Source organism: Corvus moneduloides, chromosome 5 (genome assembly GCF_009650955.1).
Source record: "Corvus moneduloides isolate bCorMon1 chromosome 5, bCorMon1.pri, whole genome shotgun sequence".
Lineage (NCBI taxonomy): Eukaryota > Metazoa > Chordata > Aves > Passeriformes > Corvidae > Corvus > Corvus moneduloides.
Genome location: NC_045480.1, coordinates 56,103,714 through 56,118,288, shown reverse-complemented (window position 1 = coordinate 56,118,288; position 14,575 = coordinate 56,103,714). Strand labels below are relative to the sequence as shown.

At 44.6% G+C, this 14,575-nt stretch overlaps 1 protein-coding gene across 25 annotated transcripts in view; it reads left to right on the top strand.

Moving 5' to 3' along the window:
• The window catches only part of ADGRL3 (adhesion G protein-coupled receptor L3), a 492,701-nt gene that overhangs the window by 416,245 nt on the left and 61,881 nt on the right, over positions 1 to 14,575 (top strand). For 24 of the 25 annotated variants that reach the window (XM_032108821.1, XM_032108825.1, XM_032108807.1 and 21 more), the window contains 4 exons: positions 513 to 721; positions 1,400 to 1,576; positions 11,367 to 11,576; positions 12,086 to 12,306. In XM_032108821.1, coding sequence (XP_031964712.1) covers positions 513 to 721; positions 1,400 to 1,576; positions 11,367 to 11,576; positions 12,086 to 12,306 — 817 coding nt within the window. The remainder of the gene's footprint in view (positions 1 to 512; positions 722 to 1,399; positions 1,577 to 11,366; positions 11,577 to 12,085; positions 12,307 to 14,575) is intronic. The other variant, XM_032108804.1, reaches the window with a different exon arrangement.

Sequence of the window (14,575 nt, the reverse complement as noted above, 5' to 3'; positions counted from 1 at the left end):
GAATTGTGTTGGAAAGGTTTTCATTTCTTCTCACAGATTTGTCCGTACACTTTTCTGAGATAGTCTTAATTTATTAACAGACTAAATTATAGTTTTATACTGCATCTGTGCAACAGGCCAGCTCAAAACATGTTTCCCAAGTATATCCAGGAGAATAAAGTGGTGTCAGGTGGGAAATGGACCACCTGGCCTCTTTTTTCTGAAGCCAGTTACACCTACTGATGCCAAAAATAAGCCCACCTTCCCCGTCTGTCTTCTGCTCATCCATTTGCTTATAAAAGTTTCTTTTGGAAGAAGCAGCTCTGCCCTTCTTATCCATGGACCGCTTGTTGCATCTCTTGGTGCTCACTGGGATTGGCAGGAGGTGGTTTTTCATATGCCACATCTTGGTCCTTTCATATTTTCTCAGAGAAGTTTTGAAGTTGATTAAGAGAAGAGATTAGAAGTCTAAAAAAAGAAAAGGCCACCGCAGTGATTCAACCTGGCTATCTAACCTCTTACCTCTCTTCTAGGTGAGATCAGGGTGGCTTTTGTGCTGTACAACAACCTGGGCACCTATCTCTCCACGGAGAATGCCAGCATGAAGTTGGGAACAGAAGCAATGTCAACCAATCACTCCGTGATTGTCAACTCCCCTGTCATCACGGCAGCAATAAATAAAGAGTTCAGCAATAAGGTTTACCTGGCTGATCCTGTGGTGTTTACTGTCAAGCACATCAAGGTGTGTGCATTCAAAAAGCACTTCTCTTGTTCTTTTTGGTTTCTGAAATTAAATGATGGAAAAGTTGGCTGCTGTGAGGCCCCCAGCAGTCCTTGATTAGATTTTGAATTATACTTTTGTTCCTTTGCACTTTGTGTTATTTATGGAGAAGGTCTCTTTTACATTGCATTAATAGAAGTAAAGAAAGTGTCTTCTCTGAGCTGATGCCCATTGCTCAGTTGCTGACACGCATCATTCTGTAATTAAACACTACCAATAAATTAGAATAGACCATAATATTATTTTACATGGTGGCAGGGGATGTTAGAGGAAAGTGGAATTACAGTGAAAGAGGACAGCTAGTCCTCCCGTTAGCCAAGCTCAGTCATTGCAAAAGTTGATTGCTTAAAGAAATTAATTTCTCTGCCCTGCAATGCAAATGAAGCAGTCTGGTTTTGAAGAGCTGGATTTAGTCAATGTCTGAAATTAATCAAGACCAAAGAACCAAGTTTGCATTAGCAAAGAGTGCAGCAACAATCTAACTTTCTCTTGTATTGGCAAGTAGTACTTGACGTATAAACCACTGCTGATTATTTATCTAAAATTAAAGGGTGAGAGTTACAAAGAGCCTCAATAGTGCATTTAGAAATCTCTGAGAGCCTATCATTGTTACTGCATTTATTAATTTCTTCCTTGCAGCAGTCAGAAGAAAATTTTAACCCGAACTGTTCATTCTGGAGCTACACAAAGCGTACAATGACAGGGTATTGGTCCACGCAGGGCTGTCGCCTCCTGACAACTAACAAGACACACACCACGTGCTCCTGCAACCACCTCACCAACTTTGCAGTCCTGATGGCACATGTGGAAGTTAAGGTAGGCATTGCAGATTCCCAGGCTGCCAATGCACTGGGCAGGAGAAGTGGTCAATGTGTGATACCATTTTGTTACCACTAATGGAGCTGAGCAGGGAAGTTGCTGTGTGACAGTTAACTCTTAAAAGTAGAAACCATCTGGTGTAAGTCTTCCTTCTGCTCTATGGTGAAACAGGAAATAGTCACACCAATGCAAAGCCTGTCTTAAGCTCCTGGCATGGGCAGTTCTGAGCTGAGGATGGGGAGTGAGCAGGTTTAGCTGTTGCCATATCCTTTGCTAGCTGGTGTGGAACATCTCCTGGCTGGGTTTTTTCTCATGGGGTCCTCCCTGTGCCACCAGGGAGTAGCAAGGTGGGGGGACAGAAGTATGCAGTCTGCCTCGTGGGGTGCAGGTTGGGTGTCCTGCTGGCAGCAGCTGCAGATACACTGCCACACGTGTTCATGTGAGATGCATGTGTGGAGCCAACAGTGTTTTCCTCCTTCCAGCTAGGGGGGAAAAAAATACATTCTCTGCATCTCACTGTGTGACACATGAGAGGGAAGCTTCTGATACCATCCTGTATAGACTGGGCATCTATTTGAGGCCAGTACATGACCAGCTGGTTCCTTTGCCTGCAGTTATGTCCATGGTGTAGATCTGCCTTTCCACATGACTATCCCCACTGGAGCTAAAGAAGTTAATCCTGAAGGTAGATGTTCCTCATGGTAGCAGTGGTTTTGGGAGCGAAGCACACATTTGGGATTTTACTCAAGAGTAGGAGAAGGGTTGAGACGGTCCTCCATTTCCTGAGCTGCCTTGGCTGTCTTTGGTTGAGGTCAGTCTGAACTGCTGGAGAAAGAAGAGAAGGCCCTGATGCCTAAAAGATTTTGGCCTAGTCATTTTCTTCATTGTGGTGTCTCCATTTCATGTGCCTGGCACTGCAGCAAAATCCACAGCTCTGAGCTAGATATGGATCTGGCGTCTTCCGTGGAGGCAGAACTTCTCAGAATCACTTCCATGACCAGCATAACCACAAAAACTATTATGGTTTTAAAACTACTTTTTCTCAAGTAGGCTTTCAGTGTCACTGCTTCGTATATTTTTGTTCCACTTAATAATCTGAAGAGGAATGTGAAGAGCTGCAATAAAATATATATTAAATAAGCATCATGCATGACAAAAGGTCTGCAAAAAAAGAAATGGGAGCCTAGGAGCACATTTCCCACAACAGCTGGGTCCAGCTGAGAGGGGCAGGATTTGTCTGTTGCTGCTGCAAGTTGTGGTAACCATATTATTCTGGAGGAGTCAGTCCTAGTCCAGGGAACATGCCATTAAATGTTTGTGGCACTGTCCTGGGAGATGCCTGAAGAAAAGGCCTATTCAGAGCACATAATTACAGGTTAATGGCATTCTGCAGTCCAGGTCTGGTTTTGCCAATTTCCTTCAGCTGCTCAACTTTTCATAAGGAATGTGTGTTTGGCTCATTATCACCCACCTGGAATTAACAGATATGCCTGAGTCACTGAAGTCAGAGGTTGCACCTGGGAAATGCAGACAGTGCTCCACTCCACTGGTGTGAATGTGGGCAATCCCAACTGCATGGTGCAGATACAGCCTGGTGCTCAATGAGCCTCTTCTCAAACTGCAAATAGGTCAGCCTTGTCTGCACTTCCCATCCAAACCTCTCGAGACAAGTAGAGCTGCTGTTATCTCATCTTGCAGAAAAAGTACGCAAAACCCTTCCTCGCCCATGTTCATCCAACGGGTTGGAAAGAGCTGCAGCTGGAAGCTTCCCGAGTGCCAAGCCAGTGTGCTATTAGTTAGTAGCTGTTTCTGGGTGTTAACAAGTACCCTCAAGACTTTCAGGTCATGTTTTATCATTTGGCTGCAGCCAAAGTATCATTGCTGTAAGAGCCAAATTGGCTCCACTTTGCTGACTCTGATACAGCTGGACAGCTTCCTGGCATGTCCACTTCAGTGATCATCCTGGCCTGAGGGCAGAGGCAGGGCAGGGTTTCCTCCCACCTAACACAGACACATATTTCAGATATAAATATGCAAACATTTGCAACTCGTCCCACCAGCTGCGTGTCACCTTGCTCTTCCTGGTGGCACTGTCTCTCTCCATGGTGGAGCTGGCCACATGGCTCTTGGCATATCTGAAGGTGGCTTATATGACATTCCTTATGCTATTGTAATGAGTTAATTTTAAAGTCTTGGCAGCACAATACCTGCTGGTTTGGAAAAGTGGAGGTTTAAAAACAAGTGGGGGTTGTTGTCATTCATTGACTCATGCTCACCGCTCATAGATGTGCTTTTGAGTCATTTTCTTATCTTGTGGCTGGTTCAAAAAGGCATTCCTTGGTTATTCAATGACCTGTTAGTCTTCTTGGAAGTGGAAGGATACTTGGGGAAATGATGTTGTGTGCTTGTGCAAGAGCTCTTATGCCGGTGTTCTGGCCAGTGACCAGGATCTCTAAAAAGAACTGTTGTACACACAATAGTTAATAATATTCTGGGAGTTTTGCAACAGAAGCAATTTACTCCCATGATTGAGATTTGTAGTTTCCTGACTTAAGTTGTTCAAATTTTTTGATCCACAGGGAACACCCTTTGGTGTAATGAGTATCCACAGCACCCTGCCTAATGAGACTCAAAACTGGGCCTCATGGGGAGCAGACATCACATTCCTGCTCCTTCATCAAAAACTAGCACCAATTTGACAAGTGTCACATCTGCTCATGAACGATCTCCCTGCCTGGTGACATGGCAAGAGAGCATGTTCTCCAGAGGGGACCTTGGTGGCAGCTCTGCGAGTTCCAGGCTATGGTTTAATTATTAGCAGAGTGTGTGTGGCAAGGTGGAGCTGGAAGGTAGCACCACTGAGGAGGTGATTGATGGCCATCTGGCTCTCTAGAGTGAAAAAGCAATATGTCTTTGTCCAAAGGGACAGAAAATGCCACCAGCTGGCCATGGCAGCAGGGTTTTATTGGTGTGCTTGAAGAGTAGGAGTTGCTGGTCCAATTCTGGTCTTACTAGGACAGTACCTGGTTAAGAGGAGAATTTAATTTGAAGACGCTTTCTGCCTGTTAAAATAAGTTGGGCCCAGAGTTTCTTATTCACCCACTGGGATAAAATAACAGTGCCCAAAGCCAAGAGTTGGCTGTGTGCACAAGCAGGATGTATAACTGCTGGGAAGAGCAGGGGACCCTCACCTGCAGGTCCCCCTCCAGCTGCTGTCAGAGCCCCAGCCAGCATGGAGAGAGGACTGTATAAAGAGCTGTGAGCTGGATCTCGCTGAGGAATCCTCCTGGTAAGGGATGGCCTTAAGAATGTGCAGTGTTCACTGCCCTGCTTGACAATTTACCAGGAAAAATAAGAACCTCCCTTCAGAGAGAGGTTTTAAGACTTGGAAACAAATCACCATCTAGGAAGTTCATTTGACCTGTGTTATGGGAAAGTTATTACAGTCTCATAGATATTTTGTTAAATTATGAGATATGTTTAATACAGATGAGATCTATGTAAAATACCTATCTATTGTTTGAATAGGTAGGATATTTGCTATGACCCTTAAGTTCTATAAAAATATGGTGGCTCCCATGCTATGGAACAAAGCCCATAGTTAAATAAGCTGTGCTACCTCTGTAATTGCTGGAGAATTATTCAAAATTTACAAGTTGTTTTTCAGAAGCTTGTGCTTTGCATCATACTAATTATAGCAGATGCATCTTAAACGTATCATGGGAAAATTATGCAGCCAGAAAACAAGTTCAGAGATGGTGGGAAAATGCAATTAAAAAAGCCACCCAAACCAGAGTAAGCAAAGGTACCCCCAGGGTAGATAATGTTGCTTATCAGTATGTAGTGAATGCCAGATCTTATTCCTTTTTCAAATACAAAGAGAAATGGGGAAAAAAAGAAAGGTGTTTTGACTATTGCAATTAATAGGAAGGTTTCAGGTGTTTTTCTTTACCACAAACATGTTACACTGTGCTGATTATTTGGGGAGTGGAAGCATAAGGCAAGCTAAGGAGTGAAAGGAATAAAAGTATATGAAGTCTAAGTGGAATGTAGCGGTCCATTGCCTAAAGCAGTACGGGAGGAAGCTGGAATTACTGCAGGCTGATCCTGTGTTCTAAACTTCATGTGCAAGTCATGTAGCTCACACTGGCAAGTGCCAAGCCTTGCTGTTTGTCTTGCTACACCCTTCCTTTCTGGCTGAGAGCAGGGTGAATGTGAGGACCAAGGCAAAGGTAGTGGCCCTGGTGTGGTGGAACCATGTCTCAGCTGTGTCTCAGCACCGGGCTGGGTAAGACCATCACTGTGACAGCAGAAGCTGATGGTGCTGTGACCAGGCTTCTTCCAGAAACTCGCATTTCTGGCAGCTTGGCTGGGTGGATGTCTACACTGAGTTTGGCACAACCACCGTAGCTCCTTTCTTGGCTTGGAGACGCTGTATGAGTAATCAAAGCTGCCTAAATCCCGCCAGAATGGGAGAGCAGGATGATGCATGCAATTATTATTCCTAAGCCTCACCTCCTCTCAACGACTGAATTTCGCCTCAGCTGCCTCTCAGTTGCAGTGGGGCTGGTGAGTACAATGGAAGCAGTGGGCTCTTGCCACGTGCTGTATCTGCAGGAGTGTCTGTGACACGTGGTGAGGTGAAGTCTGTACCCATTTCTCTGTGCACACCTGCCCCCATATAGCTTTATTGTGGCCACGGTGGTTTCTAGGACTTAGAGTGGCTGCTGCTTCTGGCAGCCACTGGAAGGCTGTTGCATTCTGGGGAGAAGTCTGTGGGGGAGAGTTCTGCTGGGAGGCCTTCATCTTGCTAAGGAAGGCAGAAGAGGAGGAAGATGGTCTGTGTTGCTCATGCAGAATATGAAGGCAGCTTCGTGGACTAAGACAAGGAGAGAATATGTGACTAAACCACCTTGTAGTAGTGCTCAGGGATCTGAGCCTTATTGTGAATGGCCAAAGTCAGAAGTCAGTAATGTTTCCCAGGGGCTCCAGGTGGGAATTTTGCTCTCTTTATTCCTGAGTTAGGACCTGATGGTGCCCAGGACGGCCTTGCCTTTGCAGAGCACAGAGGGGATGCATACCAGGTCCATGGGTGCTGTATTCACTGTGGAACACAGCTGCCTACCTCCCTCGGTGCATCCTTCATGAAGATGGAGAGGATGGATGCAAAAGCAAAGGTGTCCCCCCAGCTCATATTCCTCTTGGCCACAGAAGAGGAAAATCTTCCTAAAAGCCTCTCATGCCTTCATAGCCACAGCAGGTGATGATGCCCTTAGCCAGCTTGGATGAACTGCAGGAGTCCTTGGGGTTTCCTCCCAGTCCGTATACCCCAACTGATGCTTTTGATACATCTCCAAAACCATCTGCCTCTTCAGTAGCCCTCTGCACATAGCCACAAAGCATTACAGCCAGGTCATAGCAGTAAATCCTCTCTCACCATCAGAGATGGGGGAAGAAGGACAGAGAGACCCCGTATGGCCCCAAATAGCTACAAATACGAGAAGCAGCATCAGCAATGCACTGAAGTTCAAACCTGCCCCACTTGGATGTCTGCCCAGCCCAGCACTCTGCCAGCTCCCACCAGGCACCAAGTGGTCATATCAGAGCTAGTTGATGACATTGTGGTTTTATTTACTGCTTGCTTATTCTTCCACCCCCAAAGATACTACTTCTTCCATTCTTGGAGGGACAGATTAGGCAAAGGAATGTGTCCTTTACTACTGGCAGCTTGGTTTGGCTGCTGTTTTCTTCTGCTGATGCTTTTAATAAGGGAGGAAATGGCTGTTCATCTCAGGGAGAGCCATTCTGTCATAAGCTGACATTCCCTGGGATTTGTTTTTATTAGCTCACCTCTGGTGTACAGGCACTGCCAGAGTTGCTCATTGATTTTCCCAGCCTGGATAATATTGGGGCTGCCTGCTTACCCGGCTGTGGTTGCGACCAGTGCTCCTGTAACTCCTGCACAAATCCCCATCAGCACTCTCCGCCTATTGCTCTTGGTCCCACTGGAACAAACCCAGGCCTTTATTCCAAAGCCAGAGACCTCTCCTTTCATTGGGCTTTGGGTTGGGTTCATACCTAAATCATAAATGTAAAACATACTTAATGTCAAAACCCTGTCGTTGGAGTGTATTGTTGTATTTTTTTTCAATTACTCCATAAGTTGTTCCTGTGCTGAAAATAATCTGAGAGTCAGCTTATTCTGTGAAGCAGGTGTAGCTTAGGGGTAGCAAACCTCAGTGTCTTGCATGCTGTGCCATGTAGCACCAGTCTGGAGAGCCACAGTGCATTTGGGAAAGGAGTTGTTTGGTTGATGCTGTCAGGAAATTATCTCTTGGACTGACATCTGGTATTTCCCATGGGCTCTTCTGGTTTCCCAAGTACTTGGGGAGATCATTGAGAAGCAAGAGCTGACTGTTGTCAATACACTGGTGGTCTCAGATGTATGTTGCATGCTTTAGAGGCCCTAGGGCTTTCATTGTGCTGGAAAAATATCCCTAGGGATCTTCTGGGAACGGCAGATCTCAGAGGGTCATGATCAGTGGCACAGAGTCCAGTTGGACCTGAGCAGGGAGGTTGGACCAGATCACCCCACTGGTGGTCCCTTCCAACCTTAACCATGCTGTGATTCAGTGGTTAGCATGCACATCAGAGCTGCTTTGTCCTCAGTCAAGGAGCGTTTGAACAGTGCTGAACAGGGTAAAGATTTGCTCTTCTTGCATTTTTCTGCAGTTAAGGGACCAGGCTTGAAGGCTAAGACCTGGTTACAAAATCTTGATGTGCCCTGTATTTAACCCTGGAACTCCATATGCAAGCCAGGTTATGCTGCTCCCTATTTGTCACACAGCGATGGAGGGATGGCAAGGAAAAGCTCATGGCATTGGGAGAGGTTACCTCTATGCTCCTTTTCCCATATTATTCTGCTTGGTGTGCAGTAATTTACAAGTTTCAGTCTCCAGCAAAAGGCAAGTTGCCTTTTATTGTACTTGCTGGTGTACAAGCTCTGGATGTGCCTGACCTGAGGGGGCAGTTGGCACTGCCATGGGAAGGATGCCAGTGCTTACCAAGTCTTCCCATTGGCTCTGATCCATTGGCTCTGCAGTAGCACCTGAAACTGAGCATCTCAAACAGGCTGGAGTGTACCCAGCCTTTAAAATTCAGCTCACTTCCTCTCTTGGACTTTACTAGAAAAGCTACAAATTCATATTTTTTTTTCCCCTGAGGTGTTTTTAAATTGCTCTCGTTCCCAGTTTATTGTTGTTATTCCTTTCTGTTTGTTCTTTTGTGAGTTTGTTGAGTTTGGGGAGGGAGTTTGTAATTATGGAGAAGTTGTTTTTATGGTTGTTTCCCAGCACTCCAGGGATGAGTGTTATGTACATAAAATCAGTATTATCTTTACGATTAATATTAAAAAGAAGAGCAGTAAGAGTGATAATAATAATAGTAATACAGCAATGAAGCATGTTTATTGCTAAGCATGGTGAGCTTCTTGGGCAAGCAGCCCTTCCCTGAAGAAGACAAAGAACCTAGATGGTAGGATCCCTCTCCAAGAGCAAAACCAGCTATAATTCCTGCATCATGTCTTAAAGTCAGCAGATTTGTGGTGTTGTGATAAGAGGTGCAGTAGCTGGGACCTGTGAGATTTATCTCACCTAGGGGAAGAAGTCCTTGGAGAATTTTCCCTGCACCATGCTAAATTTGTCTTGGGATGGATAAATCTGGCCACGTCTGGGTGGGGTGCGTGCATCTGGCCAAAGTCTGCCTGGTTTCTTTCTCCCTTCATCCACCTGCTTTAGCTGCCTTGTCCTGTTGCCCAGCCCAAGAGCTCTTGGTCCATTCAGCCAGGCAGCCAATCTAATCAGACGAGGGCTTGTTCAGGGAGACGTTCTCCTGCCATTCCCCTGCAGCCTCAGACAAAAGAAAGAATGATTTGCAAGGTGCAGGGTTTGCATTAACATTTTTCCACAGAGTTAAGAGGGATGGATGAGCTGGAATGACACTGAGATAAAGCAATGCGCAGCTGCCAGGGAAATGATGTGCTTCATCTTGTCAGGTTTCTGGGCGCTGCTGGATGAGCTGGCTGGAATAGGTGTTTCTGTCATGAGCCACAGAAAGCGCACAGTGATTTCTTGTCTCCCTTTTGGACTTGTGGCCTCTAGTTCCTTAGGTATTGGAAATACTTGGAAAGAGTTGCAAGGGGGTTTGGGCAAAGGAGCCCTCCATCTCTCCACCTCCAAGTCTTCCTGGAGAGAAAACTTGCAGCATGGAAGAGATGGAGCAGCGAGTCACTCCCCATCTTTCATTATCATTTGATGCCTATCAGTCACGCTGATAAAGCCAAAGAGATGAAAGGTTTGAGATGTTTCTTGCGGGTGCCAACATAGCAGAGTGTATATTGGGAATGGTCTGACATTTGATGTGGCTTTATCATTGGCAAGCAGGCAAAGAAAACAGATAAATTATCACCTTTTCCCTCCATCTGTCATAAGCTTTTATCCCATGGAGAGAAAAATGTTTCCACTTTGCCCTGGCTTTTTGGAGTGTGGCACTATTGTATTTGCCAGCCTACGTAATGCCCAAGTCATCGAAATGCCAGAAGTGGCAGGGAATGTGATTACCATTTATAACACAACCTAGTGGACTACAAAGCTGGGCTTCAAGCTGCTCTGGTCATTGTAATATGCCCCCAGAGATTTCCAGCCAGTCTCCTCCTCAGCTTATTGACTCTAACCACTTACACCCAAGCAGTCATCTCGTGACTCACCATGTATTTCTCATGTTTTATTTACATTTTGCTAAGTAATGGTATCTATAATTTCGCCGCATCTGGTGGAAGCTTGGGGAGTTTTACAGCCTGAATAAGGAAGAAGGCGGTGGGATGTTCTCACCAGGAGGGTCTCATCATGTGCCCCCTCTTTCTCTGAGGGACATGCGGTGTAAGCTCAGGAGCAATGCAGCAGTGTTTTGTCAGCAGAGCCAAGGCTCACCTATCCTGTCTCTCACAAAACTTTGTTGCCTAGCTTTGCACTGGCTTTTTTTGCATGGCTTTGAAGTACATCCATGTTAAAAGTTCATCACAGGGAATCACTCACTTTCCAGGGTGTCTTAAAATCACTGTTCTGTTACAGTTTAAAAGCAAATTCATGTTAAAAGGTCTGTCTTTTTTTCTGTGTAATGTTCTCAGGATCAATCTGACTTCCCCGGAGTTTTAAAATGTAACTCCAGGGTTTGAGAATGAAAAATCAGACTTCTTTTCTCCTTCCCCTGTGGTAAAAAAAAAAAAAAGAAAAAGAAATTTAAGCAATCTCTTTCTTTCCAAGGCCTCCAAGCTCATACGTCTCTGAACATTTAAAGAGAGTCTTTTTCCACTGTTGACAAATGGTTGTAATGGACTTGCAGTTGTCGGACATGATGTTGTTAGCATGAAATACTTTTTTACACTCGAATCACTCTTTTCAATGGTTCTTTATACGTCCAGTCACTCCTTTGCCATGTTTGTGCAAGATGGAGCTGCACACAAGAGCAGCCCTGATATCTCAGTATTTTTATCAACAGCATTATGTTTCTGCAAGGTTTTGGGGTCTGAGTCTGTTCAGGGCACCTGCGGTTTGCAAGATACTTTGGAGTCTGTTTGGGTTGCAGCTTTTTTGCTGCAGGATTCAAGTTGAGGTCCATTTAATCTTTTTGGTACTGGTTCCACGTGCCACAGACAACCTTACTCTGTGTCTGGGATGCATTAGAAGTCACATATCATGCAACTGATGAGATTTTTTCATTTTATCTTCAGCACAGTGATGCAGTCCACGATCTGCTCCTGGACTTCATCACGTGGGTTGGCATCCTGCTTTCTCTGGTCTGCCTCCTGATCTGCATCTTTACCTTCTGCTTCTTCCGTGGGCTGCAAAGTGACCGCAACACGATTCACAAGAATTTGTGCATCAGCCTCTTCGTGGCAGAGCTCCTCTTCCTCATCGGCATCAACCGCACTGACCAGCCGGTAAGGGGCAAAGCACTTTCTGCTTCTGTCACAGGCTCTTGTCTCAGCGCATCTGCAATGTTTGACCAGTGAGATACATTCCAGCACTTCTTCATTCCATGCATGAGTCCTCACAGAGCTGGGCCCCTGGCTGATAACTGGGACTCACATGCTGATGCCTACTGTGATTTCAGGGGCTGTATGTGTGTTGCTTGTCAATAATGTGTGTGTATGTTTAATAAGCAGGTTGTAAAAATGCATTTAAACCATGTACATCTTCATATGTTTATTTGCCAGATTATGTACGTGCCTACCTTTGTATCTTTTAATATCATTTATATATGTGAAGATGTGTCTATTTTAAAACAATTCACGTATGTTTTCCAAGTGAAAAAAAAGTTCCTCCTTTGGAGAGGGAAGATAAGAACACCCTCATTTTTATTAAGCCTCCCAGTAAGAGTACTCCTGACTGTTGCATTAATTAATCATGGTACAAACACCTTCCCTTGCTCTTTTCAATCCTCACGCAGATTGCCTGTGCCGTCTTTGCTGCCCTCCTGCACTTCTTCTTCCTGGCAGCTTTCACCTGGATGTTCCTGGAGGGGGTGCAGCTCTACATCATGCTGGTGGAGGTTTTTGAGAGCGAGCACTCCCGGAGGAAGTACTTCTATTTGGTCGGGTACGGCATGCCTGCGCTGATTGTGGCCGTGTCGGCAGCGGTGGACTACCGGAGCTACGGCACGGACAAAGTGTGAGTGACCTTGGCATTGCTTGGACTGGCATTGCCCAGGAGAGATGGGAGTGGGGACAACAAAGGGATGTGAGGAGCCCCAAGGGTTTGTTCAGGCAGAGCTCAGCCAGGAGGCATGCCTTGCCTTATCTCTGTGTCTCCAGTGCAGGACAAATTCCCCACTAGGAAATGATTTGCAAAGGTATTTTCTGGGGAAGTCAGTCGAGGAAAATTTTGTCACATCATTGCATAACATCAGCAGAGGTGACTGTCCCAAGTCTCAGTCTGGTACTGTATCAGCAAGATCCTCCTTCTCTAACCAAAGAGTACTTCTTATTTGGATGAAGATGCTGCTTTCTTCCTCTGTTTTTTAAACTGTTTTATCAAATTAACAGAGCCTGCAGGCAAAACAGGTGGTGAATGTGGAGTGCATTAGGCTCTTTGCAAATCAGAACAGCTATATCATTTATCATTATGAATATTCTTAAGTGTTTTCAACATTGCTGAAGCTGGTATGAAAGCACAATTTAGATAATCATGCAACACCGTCTAATGGAAAACAAGGGGAAGATTTAGGCTTTGATTCTCTTTGCCATCTTTGCTACAATAGCATTAACAATGTTTTTATTGACTTTTTTTTTTTCTTCCCTTGTCAGTCTGCCTTTCCAGTCTCACTTTAACTGAGTTAAGGGCTCCATATGAAGGCATACATAGCAATGAGCCAGTGGTGGTTCTGAAGCTCTTTTTTAGCATAGGTCGAGTCAGGCCATGGCAGCATTTGATCTTCTCTTAAGTTGAACTGCAAATTTTTTGCCTGAAACCTTATTGGTATATGTGAACCTTTACTCTTTGAAAAAGCAGATCTGTAGAGCAGTGGAGCTGCTCATGATCCATTACCATGCTAGCAGGTAGGCTTGGATCCCAGATGGATATTTGTGTTGTGTTCCTTCCATGAGTAGGAGAGTAGCGACCTGAATTTGTATAAATGTCATGCTTTGTGGAAAGGAAATGGCCCACACAGATAAGGGTAGGAGGGTGTAAGTTTCTAAGGATCTCTACTGATTTATCCAAAGTAGTTTGACTGACTTTTACTGGCCTAGAGGGCAAACACAACAGCTGATTGCCATTTTTGAAGAAGACTTTTCTATCAATTGCCGCCTGCTTTCTGCCCCAACAAGCTCTTCTGTTCACTCCCCCTCTGGAGCATTATGTAAGCACCTATTGAATCAGGCATGGAAACAGTTCGCCTTGTCCCTTTAGACAAATTTATTCTTAACTGTGGTGTTTCTGTGGAGGACAGATCTCTTCACAGTGGCCTACATTGGATATGTTGAGCCTCAAACATATTCCAGCTGTCTGGAAAGTCAGTTCCTGCACATCTCCCCTTGCTGGAGCAGTGTCCTAACCTGTCCAGTTTGCAGTGTAGTATTTTGTGGCTACTTTCCACACTGTTCACCCTTTGGCTTTTGCAAACAGGCTTTGGGTACCCAAATGTTTCCATGGCTTGAAAGGTACTGGCAGAAAGTTTGGCTGAATTTCACTGAAGGCGAACAACATAACTTCACTATCTTGGCATTGAAGAGGCAGCAGTCCTGTGTGTGTGCCAATAAAGTATGTCTCCCTCCCCACAGCATGAAGTAGTATTTTTAATGATTAAACATGTATATATACTATTTTGCAAATAAATATTTACAGAGATTTGCAAATCTAAAATATTTATGTATAATTTTTAATTCCAGAGTGCACTATTTTGTCACGTTCTCATAGAGGAAAATAAAAAACATACAATATGTTTTGTATAACTATCATGCTCCATCTGGTTGAAGGATGATGATGTATTTTTCCGTATAATGTTATTAGAAGGGTAGAACTGATTAGAATTTGTACTGAACTATATGCCAGGCATACATAATTTGATTGCAAGAAGTTGCTTGGTTTTGCCAGGTTTTGTAAAACATCCTCTGGAATATATTACTTGCCTCTGTCCATTATTTACTGCATTTGTTTAAGCAGGACTTATGGAGCTGTTAGTGTTATTTGTTTTTTGCCTGGCATTTGGTGCCACCATTCATACATCTCAGAATGATTTGCTTAAACACGCAGTGTAGGGTTTTCTTGATTTCATTTTTCTTTCTAAATCCAACCCTCCTGTAACACATGCCCAGATTACAAAACAAGGAAGAGGCAGTTGTTCCTCCCTCTGCCGCTTTACTCATCACTTGGTGCTTGTGATTTTCTGAAGTGTCCTGTGTCCTAGTATTCATATTGGTATTTTAGGTCCTTTTCCTAT